Source organism: Leuciscus leuciscus, assembly GCF_965113295.1.
Source record: "Leuciscus leuciscus genome assembly, chromosome: 3".
Lineage (NCBI taxonomy): Eukaryota > Metazoa > Chordata > Actinopteri > Cypriniformes > Leuciscidae > Leuciscus > Leuciscus leuciscus.
In genome coordinates this window covers 6,842,167-6,858,509 of record NC_138727.1, presented here as the reverse complement: position 1 = coordinate 6,858,509, position 16,343 = coordinate 6,842,167, and the positions used below count along the sequence as shown (strand labels likewise).

Sequence of the window (16,343 nt, the reverse complement as noted above, 5' to 3'; positions counted from 1 at the left end):
TAATAAATCCTAACAATAGCACTTCGCGCTTGAACCCCTAATAAAACGTGCATTAGACGTAATGAATTAAACATGAAATTTTGAAGTAAACATACTGAAATAGTATTTTCTTGTAAAACGTACTCCAATAATCAGTATATAAAATGCAAATTCGCCCTATTTATTTTCACTTCACTTATTGTGAACGAGTGTAAACGAAAAAAAATAAAATAATTGTGAATGGGAAAAAAACTCACAATTTTTAAATTTAAGATGCCATAAATGGATTTTCTGGTAAAAACAATAGACTTCTCTCTGGTGACCGTTCAATCCGTTCAATATCCGAGGCATAGAACCACGTCCCCATCCTATATTTTTTCTTTTTCAATAAAAGCTGTTACAACTGAGCTATTTCCCCAATAATGTCCCTGTTTTGGAAGTGGCGCAAATGAAATGAATGTACTGAAATGGCACCCACTTTACACGGCATAAATTCACAGTCGACACTGCATGAGTGACCTTGAAAACAACAGAACGATAAATCTGAGCAGCTGCTCTTAAGTGCAAAACATGAAACTTGTCCGCAAAGAAGCTGAACAATACATGGGCCCAGCTGGATCAAAAACGTCCACGGAACGAGGCCCAGGCTTGGGTTCACGGACAGAAGCTCAGAAGCAAGAAAGCGTTCACTAACTGAGCAGCCAAGGCTGTGGAGGAGAGCAGAGGACTGGACGTACTATAGCCCGAGAGGCTCTGTGGGGGTGGGTGGCGAGCATGCTTCACATCAAGGCTACTGCATTAATACACCGCCGGGAATGTGCACAGGCATACATATGAGGGCACAAAGTGATAGGTTGCATGGAGATTTGTGTAACATAATGAATAAATTAGGCAAGGTAGAATTGTGGAGTCAGCAGACATGGCGTAGACTCAATGGCAGAGCTTTAGTGAATAACTCAACAGGATTCAATGTACTATAAAACGGACAAATAAAAACACAACTGTGATTTCTTATCTAAATTGTTCTGTACATGTCCTATAAGCTGCGACATTCGCAGGCACACTGTCTAAGATTTCAGAGTTATAAATAATAGTCGTTTATTGTTAAATCCAACTAAAATCAACAGTTTGTAAAGATTTCAATTTAATGATTTATATAAAGACCACCGAAACACGTTCCACTGATATTCTAAAAAGTAAATAAATAAAACTTCTAATATTAAATTAGCAGTCTGACTCTGTACCAATAAAAAAATATATTGCTGGGGTTTTAAATTTATTATTTACCAACCTTTTTAAGATAAAATATAATAAAATGGTAAAAAAAAAGCATGTTTATTTACATAGATAAAACAAGGTTTAGGCAAAAGTCTATTTGCAGTAAGTATTTAATGCATAGTGTTCCTATTAAACGCACTGTTCCATGTTTTAATATGGCAATTTGTCATTATTATAAAGAAAACATGGCTATGGGAAATTATGGATTTATGAATGATTATGCATTGCACATTCATTGTAATATTGCTTTCTGATGCATTTGAATATGACAAAAGCATTGCTATATGAAGAGTTCAGATGCAAAAGCCTCTAAGTGCCATCTGAAATTTTCTTCTAGAGTGATCATTTTTATCAAGCTCGTATATTTAAGTTCAATAATTTCACTTAAATGGCAATGCAAATTACCTATTAATTGTCATTTAAGTGAAATTACTTAACTGAAATATACAAGCTTTATAAAAATTATCATTCTAGAAGAAAATTTTAGATGGCACTTAAGAGGATTTTGCATCTGAACTCTTCATATATATGTGTGTGTGTGTGTGTGTGTGTGTGTGTGTGTGTGTGTGTGTGTGTGTGTGTGTGTGTGTGTGTGTGTGTGTGTGTGTGTGTGTGTGTGTGTGTGTGTGTGTGTGTGTGTGTGTGTGTGTGTGTGTGTGTGTGTGTGTGTGTGTGTGAGTGAGTGTGTGTGTGAGTGTGCACGTGTGTGTGTGCAGTGCGTGTGCCCTTTTCATCTATCTTGATGAATCAGCTGAGTAATGCTTTTTAATTTGTATGCATACTGCATAATGGTCTAATTGCTTTGCACAGTGCACACTGAGACTTATTGTCGCGTTGCTGGAGTGTGTTCTAAGATCGCATTCACTAGAGAATGCACTGTATATGAACAACAGACTTGTTCATGAGATTGTCTAATGTAAGCCTTGATTTTCAAGCAACTGCACAAGTGCTTGTGATGCAATGATGGGTTGAGTATTCAATATATAGTATTATTCAATAACCTTTGGCCAGATGCGGTGAAAGAAATATTTACATAAAGGGATCTGCCCACTCAATTATTGAACTGATTCCCGACAACATGTTGCATGAAGTTCTATCATCTGAGATTCTAAAAGGTTGATGAAACTACCCTTCGTGCAGCTGTGTGTTATGGCAGAGGACATCTATGAGAACATATGATTGAAGGACCACAGAAAATAAGGTTACAGCCATTATTGTATCAGAAGTGTCTTATGAAAGCTATTGATCATGCTGCAGAGCTGTGTAGAGGAACCATGAGAGCACATGGGTGTAATCAAAGGAGCCATTCATCATCAATGTGCTGAATATCTCAAGGGGCTGAAGAACAACTTTCATCTCCTAGAACTAATATTGAAAATTGCAGAAACATGGCTACCATTGCCTTGAGAATCAGACTTTACCAGCATCGCTGGAGGAATAGAGAAATTCAATGAAAAAAAAATAAAAATAAAAAAAGATTCAAAGACTTTAGCAAGGAATTCAAAAGATGACGGTTACCACAAATGTGCAGCGCTTCCCATCACTGAGCACAGCCAACTTTTCACAGTTGCATTTTCTTGCTTGCAATAGAGGTTATGATTTACAGCATTGTGTTTTATGAAGGTCTCTGTTGCAGTATCATAAATAGTGTGAAACTTTCTGCAACACTGGGCTGGAACATTTCATCCATTGTGTGAAGCTTTGCAATCTCTTGTATTGTATAGAATAAAAAAGTTATTCTGGTTGTAGTGCACATTTCTCACTGATATACTGAGGTTGTTAACAGTCAATAACTAATTTAAATGAATGCTTTCAAAAAACATCAGCATCAGTGTTGAATATATAATATAGACTTGTCTTTATGATCCTAAAAATGGGCAAAACTTGTCTTTCCACTAACGCACTTAAAATCTATGCATTCTGGGGAGTTTCAAAGCAGAAAGCTTGTAATAATTCTTGTACTAAAAAAAGTGTGATTCAGCTGTGAAAGTTTTAGTGGCTACTTTTTCAGGCACCATTGATTGACATAATGGGTGTAGATATTTCTTTATAAATGTCCTTTTATGCATGTCGTATGAAAGGTTTCAGGTTTGCTGGATTTTCATGGCCATGACAGTTGATTTAATATAATTTTCCATTCTGCAGCACTCTATCAAAGAAAAATAGCCAGCTAAGACCATCATAGGCTGGTTTAAGTGAGTTTTTGCCGTAGGTACATTTCTTTATTCATTCTCGATAATTTTAAGAATATGGATGACCTAACAATTAATGGACCCCATCGATTTCCATAGTCTGCATGGGGGAAAAATACAATGGAAGTCAATGGTGCCCATCAACTGTTCGGTTACAGACATTCTTCAAAATATCCAAACCATACAGGTTTGGAACAACTTGAGGATGAGTAAATGATGACAGAATTTTCATTTTTGGGTGAACTATCCCTTTAAGATGATATGGCTTAACATTCAGTCAAGTAAGTAACTACTAAGCTGCACAAAAATATGATTAATGTGCTAATCAGATGTTCTCCATAAGTCAATTCAATGCCAATGTAGCATGTCAGTGCCGAGTTCATGTTTATGCTCATGTTTCTCATGTACTGTAAGCCAGACAAAAATCATTCTTGTGGCAGTAAAACTGCTGTGTGGATTCTTTTCAAAGACATGCCCTGTAACCCCATTCATTTAAAGATGCCATCTGACACCTCATCACAACAGAGAGAGTAACAATAAAAGGAAAAACATATCTTTGAGGAAACAAATAAAAGTGAAGGCAAGAATGCGGTGGCGCACCCATACTGTCAGCGCTCTATTCATCCTCATACCCGAGATATCGTTTAATCAGCCATTAAAATGAAAAAGCCATATTTGAGATTAATAATACATGGTTACGCAAGATGCCTGCTGGGCATGTCTTAACTTTCTGTCCCTCACCTACTGCGACCTCGCATCACCAGCTGAACTCCTCTGGGCTTCTAGAAGTCAGACAACCGTTATCACGCCTCTGGCTATTTTGCTTTGAGGCGCCGAAGACTTCCTCTATTTGTCTGTTGGTTGTTTGACCCCTCGATCTGTTTCTTTTTCCCTCCATATCTTTATGCATCCGAACGGGGATCTGGAAATATTGTTCTAAGATGAGTTTCTATTTCACATGGTATAAGATGTAAACAAAAGTCTCCCTATGGGGCAACCAAGCAAGGCAAAAAAAAAAAAAAAAAAAAGAAAGCTAGATGCAATCTGTAAAACATGTTCAAATGATACACATAATACGCTGATAAGATAAAAAGCAGTCGCATAATGAAGAGTGACTAATTTATATGAGAGACGTCTTCTGATGTACATGATTATCATAATAACTGCTGCACTGCACAGCATGAAAGACATTATTAGTGCCAATCTTATCTAACGTGTTCACATACACCAGTCCCTGCTATGCTGATTTCCACTAAGACCACGACTTACACAGACATCAGTTAGACATCAAAACATTACAAAAATAGACTGAAGTATAATTACCAGCCATGTAAATAAACGTGCTGCACTAGCAGACAAATTACAATTTGTAAAAAGAATTAACAACAACTCTTCATTATCTTTGATCTTGGATGGTTTAAAAGTTTGGGGTTAGTAACATTTTTTTTAAATGTTTTTTTTTGAAAAACATCTCTAATGTTCAAAAATCAATTGTGAAATATAACTACAAATTAAAATGTTCTGTTTAAATATATTTTTAAATGTAATTTATTCCTGTGATGCAAAGCTGAATTTCTTCAGTATCACATGATCCTTCAGAAATCATTCTAATATGCTGATTTGCTGCTCAAGAAACATTTCTTATTATTATCAAGGTTGAAAACAGTTGTGCTGCTTCATATTGTTGTGGAAATATTATAAATGTCAATGTCTACAAATGTCTTTACAGTGACTTTTGATCAATTTAATTTATATTTGCTGAATAAAAGTATAGTTTTGTTTTGTTTTGTTTTTCAGGCGAAAAGAAATCTTACTGGCTCCAAACGTTTGAATGGTAAAGTACTGTATGTTAACAGAAAAAAAAAGCACATTATCTAGAAAACATTTTAAGTTCTTTAAGTTAAAATAAGTTTTAAACTAACTTAAAAACTCCAGCTTTATTCCAACAAAGGATGGGTCTCATTCATGAAACATTCGTAAATATACGAGTAAATATGTGAGTGATTTGCGCGTAAAGAGACCTTCCCGAAAACTCTTCTCCTGATTCACAAATACTTCGTAAACGTCAGATTTGATAGTGAAATGTGTGTGTGTGTTAATGAATTCCAATCAGTCGTAAATGGGACGCGCGTGCACGCTCATTCTCAATTACCATAAATCCCGCCCATTAAATCCGACTGACAACTATATATGGGCATCATATTATGACACCAAACGAAGGATTTCAACATGTCTTCTCAAAAGCGAATGAAAAAGAGAAATTTCTCAGATGCAGAAATTGAAGTTTTATTATCAGAAGTTCATTCAAAACGCCACATTTTATTTTCGTACATAGTGGCGTATCAGGTCCTAAAAAAAAGGAAGCTTGGCAGGATATTACAGATGCAGTTAATGGAGTTTCATCTGTTAATCGAACAGTCCCAGAAGTGAAAAGAAAATGGTTCGACATGAAGCTTGACTGCAACACGTGTGACTTGCGGACTTGTGTTCCGTTTGCAGATGCTATTACTGGCTCCCATAATAAAAGTAAAAAGAAAAAACGTATGTAATTACTATATATAATATTTTTTCAAAATGCTGTGTAAATATGTACCCGATTAAGGTGAATTAAAATGCAGCCTTATTAATGAGCAAAACGTTCAGATGTTAAACGCACTATTTACGCGTGGCTGGGAGCAGGTGTAGATTTCTTTCGTACCAACTAACATTTGGAAAATACGAACATTTTAATGAATCGGAAAATTTACGCCAGAACCACTTTACACACGATTTTCCAAAAAAATTCTGCTCGTGTTTCATGAATGAGACCCAATGTGTGCTAAACAAAAATGTTGCTTTTTTTTTTTTTTTTGCTAAACCATCTTAAATGCGCATTTAAGGGTAGAATCTTACAGAACTTTTGAAGAAAGACATGTATCTTCTTTGACAAAGATTTTGACATAAAAACCAACAAAAGTCAAGAAAACAGTTTTAAACTGTAGTTGCAATATCTGAATGAACATTTTGTAGAATGTACCTGTCAGGTTCTTGAGGCCGAGTTGTCTAAGGCCGAAGTAGCCATCTCGTCTGTAGTTGAGAAAGATGGCCAGAGAGTAGCGTCCTTCATACAGTTTAGTGCCACGGATGATCCGCAGGTTCTCCAGAGGAAGATAGTCAAACTGGTTCAGAGCCACCAACACGTAACCCGTCACCTCCCGGATAGACTGCGGAGATATAAAGAAATGAAGAAACTTAAGCATACAACTTAAATGCACATATTTTACATTTCTCAGGCGAATCCCATGAGCTATTTTCTTTTGGTGTTTCAAAGATGTAGTTTGTCCTTTAGTCAAGGCTTTACCAAAACTTCATCATCGAGTCTATTAGTCGACTAACGAGACAGCCTTGATATAATTTGAAGAGATAATGGCCCAAGAGAGCGCTGGACCCTCCCTCTCCACACCCACATCAATCATGTTGACATCCAATCACTGTTTCACACTGCGTATCATTAGCAGGCACAGAGGACAGGTCTATTTCATGCAGAAGAAGTGAATGTGATATAGCCGTTCTGATCGGACACACACACACACTGCTGGTGTAGTCACGGAAATCCATCTGAAGAGCTGACCAAGCACACGGTGACAGCTGTCACCTGCCAGTCACGCGCACTGGAAGCCCACACAAGGACACACTGCTAGAGATCATTATTATGTCACACTTCAGACAGGACCTAAAGGACCAGATTTACTAGACAGGGCAAATTAGCGTGAAGATGCAATCCCATAAAAGCGCTGATGCAAGTGTAAAATTCTGACACCAACACAATCTACCAAGACAAGCGCAAAATAGCGTCTGGTTAAAGTCGTGCTTTTTTTTGGGTGGTAAATAATGGCGCAGATACTAGTAAACAAAACCTTAGTAAATCACCTTGCATGATTCATTTAAAGGGACACGGCGACTTTTTGGGACTTTAGCTTATTCACCGTATCCCCCAGAGTTAGATAAGTCCATGCATACCCTTTTCATCTCCGTGCGTGCTGTAACTCTGTCTGACGCACCCACCGCTAGCCTAGCTTAGCACAAAGACTGGAGGTAAACGGCTCCAGCTAGCATACTGCTCCCAATAAGTGACAAAATAACGCCAACATTTTCCTATTTACATGTTGTGATCTGTATAGTCACAGTGTGTACAAATAACAAGGTCACGTGAGACACAGCCATCTACTAACAGTATACTTACTGGGAACTATATTCTCAGAAGGCGAAGCACTGCTACTTGGGCGGAGCAAACATGAAAGTGTCTTGAGCTTGTGGTCACCACAGACCTTATTTCAGCCATTTAACCAAAATCCCATTTAAAAAAAATGGCTTTGAATTTGGTACGATGGAACTGGAAGTGCTAAAATGCTAACTCGTTTCCGCGTTTTGGCCTACAAAGTGATTTCATACCTGCACTACTGTAATTGTCGACAGCAGTTTCTGTTACCTAGCAACAATCCAACAATCCTCCAAAACACTGGGCTACAGGACACGGGCAGAATTTCTAATTTGGTTCTAATTTACTTTATATATCTAAATGATTACTTTGCTTTTAGCAAACTTCCCAAATAACACTGTTTACTTTGACATTAATTTGTTTTCTTGCCCTTTTGGTATTAAAAATTCACTGGATCAGTGCCTCAGCTGCCAAGAAATAATAAAAAGAAAATCTTGCTTTTGTCTTTTTAATAGACTTTCCTAAGAACACAGGCTAATTCAATTGCAATTACAGTTCTGCGCCGCAATTCATAATTGATTCAAGCCAATTTAGCAAGCAGTAAACAATACACAATTTATTGCTAAATGAGGTTTAAGCTGGTTAATGTGCCTGTGAAGGCTTTTCTCTTTTAAAACGGAGCTTGGGATAACTCTGAATAATGTCAGATCGCAGTAACATGTTAACAAACAGCTCTTTTAACTTAGTGTTTAATGTTATGCATAAACACAGCAGCTGTGAGTATTTTTTTTCATACAGAAAGTTCATTTTGGTGGGTCTAGGACAGCTAATATATTCAGACACTCACAAATACACACACACACACACACACACACACACACACACACACACACACACACACACACACACACACACACACACACAAGGATAACAGTCTTCAAGGATAACAACAACAACACAATTGACAAGTACCACAGAGTTTGAACTATCAACAGTGGTAAATTATCATTATGGCGGCTGAACAGAGGCAAAATATGAAGAAAAGTGATTGCAAGTGGGTGAAAAATGACAAAACCTGACTATTTGAAAGGGGGGAAAAAAATTGAAATTATTTTGATATGAGGTTTTGGTGTTGCTTTACATTAAAATAATATTGTACAGCGTACATGTCCTGCCTGGATTGAGGGTCATGCTCGTAACACAGCATGGTAATCATTATATCAGCCGTATGTTTAAGAGATCTGGACATGCTCTGAGATGGGGAAAAGTATTTGCTATTATAACTGTTCCCTTCACACAATGACTTTATTGTCAATGCAGTTCCCAGGAGAAAAGTCACAGGAACACATATAAAGCGCAGTAAATGTTAATGCAGTGATCTATAAAGTACATGCACACACACACACACACACACACACACACACACTGACTATATGAATACTGATTTTCAAAGTATGACATTGGACAGCCTGTGATCCATCACAAATCTACAAGCTTCAAATAAGAAGCGCCTCCATCCCATGTGTTCAAGAGAACAAAATCGACACTTCCTGGAAACATTGGAGCAAAATATCTGTAATAAATATGGAAGTTGCTGCAATTAGGAAAGCCACTGTGGCTCTTTTTTCCTACATCATAAATGATGCTGTCATGTTATCTTGCCTTTAGATGCCTGATGTTTGGAAATGCAATCATATGAGACAGTTCTGGGAGAGAATTAAAACAAATAATTTGGCTCCGGCATTTCAGAATGATCAAACCAAATGTTGAGGTGCCGTGCGATGCGATCGTTCTGCTAGTTAGTCCAGTTATCCAATCACATCGACACTTCATGCAAAGTCACATGAGTTTTTTGTTGCACATCGAGGGGTTTATTCTGTAAACTTGTTTTCATCGTAGTTTATGTGCATGTCTTTATCCGTCTCAGGCGCATACATTTTTTATTCACATTTTTTTAATTCATGCCCATCATGGTACCCTGGAAATCCAGAGTTCTCACGAGAGCACAAGTTGAATTTGCTCAGCGAGTTACTCTGGCATTGAGTAATGATGCTCATTAACTATGCCCTTGTAGTCGATCTGCACCAATCACATCGGTGTATCTGATAACGGCGAGCCAGAGGTGAGCTAAACAGATGACGACGGCGCTAGTGACAGCGCAATCACGACAGTGATTGGTCGTAGTGTTATCCAATTGCATGCAGTGAGATTTTCAAATGCATGCTTGGTGCCGCCCCTCGAGTTGTGCGATTTTCATTACTCGATGCCAGACCATTAATCTTTCAGATTTGGGTCTGGATTTCCAGGCAACTATGGCGTTTCTGTCTAGCATTGTTATGCGATTTTCCAAAATACACATAAAAATAAGTGGATAGAAACATAGCTAGTGATGACTGACATTGAAAACAATGATCGTGTGACTTAAAAATACATTATTAACTGCAATTGGTTTATCTAAAACCTGTCTTTTTCAAAAAACTGTGATATTATATCCATGTATACAGTTATGGCATACAACTGTGTGTGGTCATACTAATCCATATGTTACATATACATATCATTTACTGTTTTATTGAATGTGAAATACAGAACACTTATTACAGAGACTTAAATTGAGTCTATAAGCTCAATTTATTGATGTGATGTTCAATTTGTTAATACTATACATTTGTATATAGAAACTATAAAAAATCCTATAAAAAGTCATATAATAAACTTTTAAATTATTTCCAATTGCAACGAAAAATCCCGATCTCTTTAATACATTTGTTTTCCTTCTAGACAGCAATGAGATTACATGGAGAATTTCAATTAAGCCTCCAGCTTCTCAGAGAAAAATAAATAACCCAGTGATCTTTCAGAAGATATCTCAACAATGTCTCAAACAGTGCCTATATTTGCCAAGATATCAGATACTGCAATACAAAGATATCTCAACATTAACTACATTTCCCATCAGATTCTCCCATCCAAGTGATCTAAACTGCTATCCACATTCATGATACCTCTATACCTTGTCCACAATCATCTCATTTATCAATAATTCGTTTTTTTTTCTAAGGAATTTTATGAGAAACATCAAAGATATGGTTGATATTTAAATGCAAGCTACAAAAGAGCAAATTATTTGACTGAAATTTGCAATAAAAGATCTTCAGCAAACAGCAAATATTTGAAGTTCTAATGACTTTATAATCTACATTTCACTGGCTGTTTGATGTCTTGACTGTCCTTGGTAAAAGCATGATAAAAGTCTGCTGACATCTTTATTGAGAGCATCTTTTGAACGAGGCAGCAACAGAAGTAACAGGAGAATATTCAGAACAAACAAAACAACTCCAGTTACAAGCGAAAAAGTGGCAGGAGATCATTTTTTTTTGCGAGAGATATGAGATGGTGATTGAGGAGGGTAGTTGACAGAACCCTGCAGTGAGGAGTGGGAAGAGTTTTAGGGTCACAATCATCCATTTTTAGATGACAGAATGTGGCAAAGGCGAGCAGGCAACGTCTGTTCTGTATTCAAACCAAAGAACAACACAATATAAATGTCATCGCTATTGTTAAATGCAATCTGTTTGTTCCACTCCATGTGGCAAGCTACATGACATTGCACATATTTGCCTGAAACTAGCTCTCACTGGCAAATATTAAAAATCCATGAAGGAACACAATTTGGATGGCTAAATTAGGCAGCATTGAAGACTCATTTTAATAAGAATGCATGTTGTAAGCAAAGTTTGGTCTTCCATAACTCAAATAATGGGACTTCCTCAAGTGCTCGGCATCTCAGACGATCATTACCTTCATTTGAATAGCAATCATGACCTTTACGAGTATCTTTTTGAAACAACAGCAAACCATCGGAGAAGAGAGTTGGCATATTGTGAATGATAAACCATCACTGCATGATGAATCTAAATGCACTGAATTCATAGAAGAACTTTTTTTTATTTTTTTTTACCAAGAAATTACTACATCGGCTCTGTGCTAAAAATCAATCCGAAGGCAAGAAGCTTTCATAAAGGATTTTGTGTAATTGATTTAGAATTAATTACACTTCAGCTTTGTGAATGCCAGGGTCAATATTGTCTAATTTGACAGATTAAGATACACAGTTCAATCATCATTCATATGAATGCTGTGCATTCAATTATGGTCTTTTTTTATTGTCAGGCCTTTTCATATAGCTCTAATAATTTTCAGGTGACTATAATTGCTGTGAGGAATTCATTTCACCTCAGAGGCCGTGTCATGACACTGGTGGATGTAATGAGAGCTAGACAGCCGTGAATAAACTGGATGGACACACTTTCTAAAAGCTAGTACTTTCACTGTCTGAAATGGGTATATTGCAGTGTTGTCATAAAATAAAACTTTTTTCTGTTAACTGAAATAAAATAAAATAAAATAAATATTAGATGAAAACTTAAAGGGCACCTATTATGCCCCTTTTCACAAGATGTAAAATAAGTATCTGATGTTCCCAGAGTGTGTATGTGAAGTTTTAGCTCAAAACACCCAACAGATCATTTTATACATGTTTAAATTGTCACTTTTTGGGGCTGAGAAAAACACGCCGTTTTAGTGTGTATCCCTTTAAATGCAAATGTGCTGCTGCTGCCGGCACAGAGGGCGGAGCCTCGCGAGCTCACGCTCTGTCAGGACAATCTCATCTCAGAGAATGATAATATTAAAACTGAAACTCTCAGTAGCTGTGTTCATTTCGACCAGGAGTCAGACAATAATGCCCACAGAGCCAGAGAATATTTGCTGTATGGAGATAGAACAGGTATAGTTTAGTTTAATCATGGTTCCAACTTATTTTTCATCTTAGTTTTGTCCACTATTAGTGTACATAACACAAAAGGTGAAGCGTCAGTTACTCCAGAAAATCACAGAGCAGAAGAAACACATTAGAAGTGTGCATTAAAGTCTAATCCATAAACTTTCTCTCTCCCTTTCATCATCATCAACATACACAGGGAACTACACAAAAACACTTGTTACAACTAACAGTAAACAAATATATACACAGCTTTTCAGGTAAACTTTATATCCGTAAAACGACTGCGATGAACTGTAATAAAGTGCGCGCTCTCCCTTCCATTACTGCCGTGATCATTAACGTTAGGCCTATCGCTGCGGAGACTGTAAGCTGGATCATGAACAGTTGGTACAGACTCATCCTTGAGTAACAACGAGAGTAAATGAAGACTGATATGTTTAATTCTTACATCTTATAACAAAACACAAACAGCTGCTCCAGCGTCGAAACAATGGCGGACTGTGTATAGGTCGAAACAATGGCGGACTGTGTATAGCTCACTCAGGGCGGGTCTATGCTAATACGGCAGTGTCCATCAACAGTCGTGGGAGGGGCCTGTGCAAAAGTACGTCACATTGCCCCCAATCTGAGAGCGGGTTGTTCTGAGACAGTGCTTATGATTTATGGGGATTTAAGAAAAAGCACTGGGTGGATTTTTATCATTATAGGGTAGTTCTGTGCACACACTGCCAACACACATTTATGTTCAAACACCATGTAAAAGAGAATTTTGCATAATAGGTGCCCTTTAAAACAAAATACAAAATAGAAATGTTGCCTTGGCAATTAACTAAAAATAAAATAAAAAAGTTTAAATTGAAGTACTAAATTACCAAAGCATAAAAATAAATAAATAACTAAATACTAAATAAATGGTAAATATAAATATTTATATGTGAAAAATGATAAAAGCACATTTAAACTGAAAAATGTTAACTGAAAATATGAAAATGAAAGATAATAAAAATATTTAAAAAAAACAATAAACACTGTTATAGTTATAATAAAACTAAAATAACACAATCATTCTGAATCATTGCTTTGAAATAAAACTTTAAAGAGGGCATGTCTTACATTTTCTTCTCCTCATGTTCAGGATCTTGGACCAAAAACAGTAATTTAATATTACATGACTGTTGTCCATCCAAACAGGCTGTTTAAGCTAGCTACTGTACCTTTAAGAATCCCCCCCCCAAAAAAAACTTGGTTTAAAAAGCCATTAAATTGTCAATTAAACAAACTGATGTGAAACACCTGTTAAACGAATCATCTGCAGATCTTGTAGATTCTCAAAACGCAACAAATCTTTAAAACACTCCTTAAAAAAAAAATAAAAAAAAACTTTAATAACCTTTGAATGAGTTAAGTAGGCTTGTTTGAGAAAAGTCAGAATTGTGAGATATAAATTTGCTTTCGTGAGAAATCACAATTCTGACTTTTTTCCTCGCAATTATGACTTTTTCTAGCAATTGCACATTTATATCTCGCATTTCTGACTTTTTTTCTCACAATTGCGAGTTTATATCCTGCCATTCTGACTTTATAACTCGCAACTGCGAGAGAAAAAAAGTCAGATGTGATTAGATGTGTTATGTAATGCTCAGAGACACAAGGGTTGAAGATCCACATGCAGTCTTTATTATGAGGGCAATCCACAAACAAAGTTAAAAACAGTCAAAGGTCATGCACAAACAACCAATCCAAACAATGTCTGAGATAAGAGCAGAGGTAAACTGAGAGAATCAAAAACAAGACATGGGAAAACCAGGATACAAGGCCCAGAATAGCAGTACCAACAGACATGCAAGATCTAGCCAGGAAAGAGCGATAAACCGGGCTTTATAGGGTGAGCTAATGAGACACAGCTGAAAACAATAATGGAAGATGAGTCCGGGCAAAGGATGATGGGAAATGAAGTATTTGATGGAATGGCAAAAGTCTGTGATGGAGTGCCCCCTGGTGGCTCTCAAGGGCACTCCAGCTGGTGATCGAGACAAGATGCCATTCCTCAGTAAAAAGTTATGACAAAGAAAGTAAGTTGAAAATATGACCACATAGCCATGAAAATGGCCTTTATTTCATGGCATTTCAAGCATAATGAATGCTAAAGTGTATAATTAGTAGACTCTAATATGCTTACAGACTATAAATTTGTGATAGCACTTTTTATGCGAAGGTGAAGAGATGCTTAATCTAACAATGTGTTAATTTCCAATAAAAAAAAGCTGTAATTACACTAATGTTAGTGAGCTCGCGGCCGCGTTGAAAATCTCTCCTCCAACAATGTTGCGGTGACAGTGCAGTGGGATAATGAGGCAGTGCTATTAGCCCACAGACACAATTACCATTTTCTCCCACAAGCCCTCTTGAACCCTTCGTCTTTCTCACTGGGCACATTATGTCAGGCTGAAGAGAGTCAGGCTGAAGTGATTTTAGAGGGTTTAGCGTTAGCGAGGAGGTAGTGAAATTCTACATCTGTAAATGAGAGGTGCAGAAGTCAAGTAGCATCATCTCTAGTAAAATTACAGCCTGGTTCATTTACCTCTTGGGAAAGGGCATGCCCATTCAGCAGCACACATTAAGTGGGTGAAATAACAGCTATAGGGAGGAGATGTCTCGCACTCACTCAGAATACAGTGGATATAGCTTCGGTACTTTGATAGACATTTCCAAATACAGAAATACTGGGCATATTCAAAACTAATGCTGTATGCACTATGTATTATGTAAACTGAGAAAGAAGTGATTTTGCGCTAATACTTTGTTTTTAAGTCTCTTATATGTCCACCAAGGCTGCATTTATTTGAGCAAAGACAGTAAAAAAACAGCAATATTGTGAAAAATTACTACACTTTACATGGCATTAACATGTATGGAAGCTTGTTTCCGCAACAGAGTAAAACATTTTAAAAGATAATTGTGACTTTTTTAATCACAGAATTGCGAGATATACTGTAAAGTCAGAATTGCGAGATATAAACTTGCAATTCTGACTTTATAACACACAATTGTGAGATATAATTCTGACTTTATAACACGCAATTGTGAGTTTATATCTTGCAATTCTGACTTTTTAACAAGCAATTGCGAGTTTATATCAATTCTGACATATTTTCTCAGAATTGTGAGCTTATAAACGTCCAATAAGGAAAAAAAGACTGACTTTTTTCCTCATAATTGTGAGCTTATATCTCACAATTCTGACGTTATAACATGCAATTGTGACTTTATATAACGCGATTCTGACTTAATAACACAATTGCGACTTTATATCACGCAATTCTGACTTTATAACTTGCAATTGCGACTTTATATCACGCAATTCTGAGATAAAACTCACAATTGTGAGAAAAAAAGTCAGAATTGTGAGATAAAAATTCGCAATTGTGTGTTATAAAGTTGGAATCGCTTGATATAGTCGCAAAAACAAGCTTCCATTAACATGGCATTCCTGAATGAGTCATTGTTTTTGAACAAATTGGAGTTGATGGTTTGACTCACTCATTCAGCTAGTTTTACTGTTTCATTCCTAAATGATGCAAAAGTCTAAACAAATCAATTTAGTAAATGATTCACTCAGTCACGTTTAATGTGGTCATATGATGACAATGCTTTTGCATCGCAAGCTTTTTAATACCAAGTTACTTACAGTACAGTTACTTACTGAACCAGCGAAAAAAAAGTTGTACAATCAAATGTTGCACATTTCTGAATGAATCAGTGTTTTTAACGAATCGGTTTAGCAAACGATTGAATTACTCACTCACCACTCACACAGACATTCCCTTCCTGCCACCTACTGGCGTAACGATGTAACATTCAGAAAGACTCGTTGAGAAACTGATTTCAGGAAAACCAAAGGGACTGAATC

At 36.6% G+C, this 16,343-nt stretch overlaps 1 protein-coding gene across 2 annotated transcripts in view; it reads right to left on the bottom strand.

The window, feature by feature from the left end:
• The window catches only part of erbb4a (erb-b2 receptor tyrosine kinase 4a), a 183,530-nt gene that overhangs the window by 61,537 nt on the left and 105,650 nt on the right, over positions 1-16,343 (bottom strand). For both annotated transcript variants that reach the window (XM_082163753.1, XM_082163754.1), the window contains exon 3: positions 6,466-6,652. In XM_082163753.1, the coding sequence (XP_082019879.1) occupies positions 6,466-6,652 (187 nt within the window). The remainder of the gene's footprint in view (positions 1-6,465; positions 6,653-16,343) is intronic.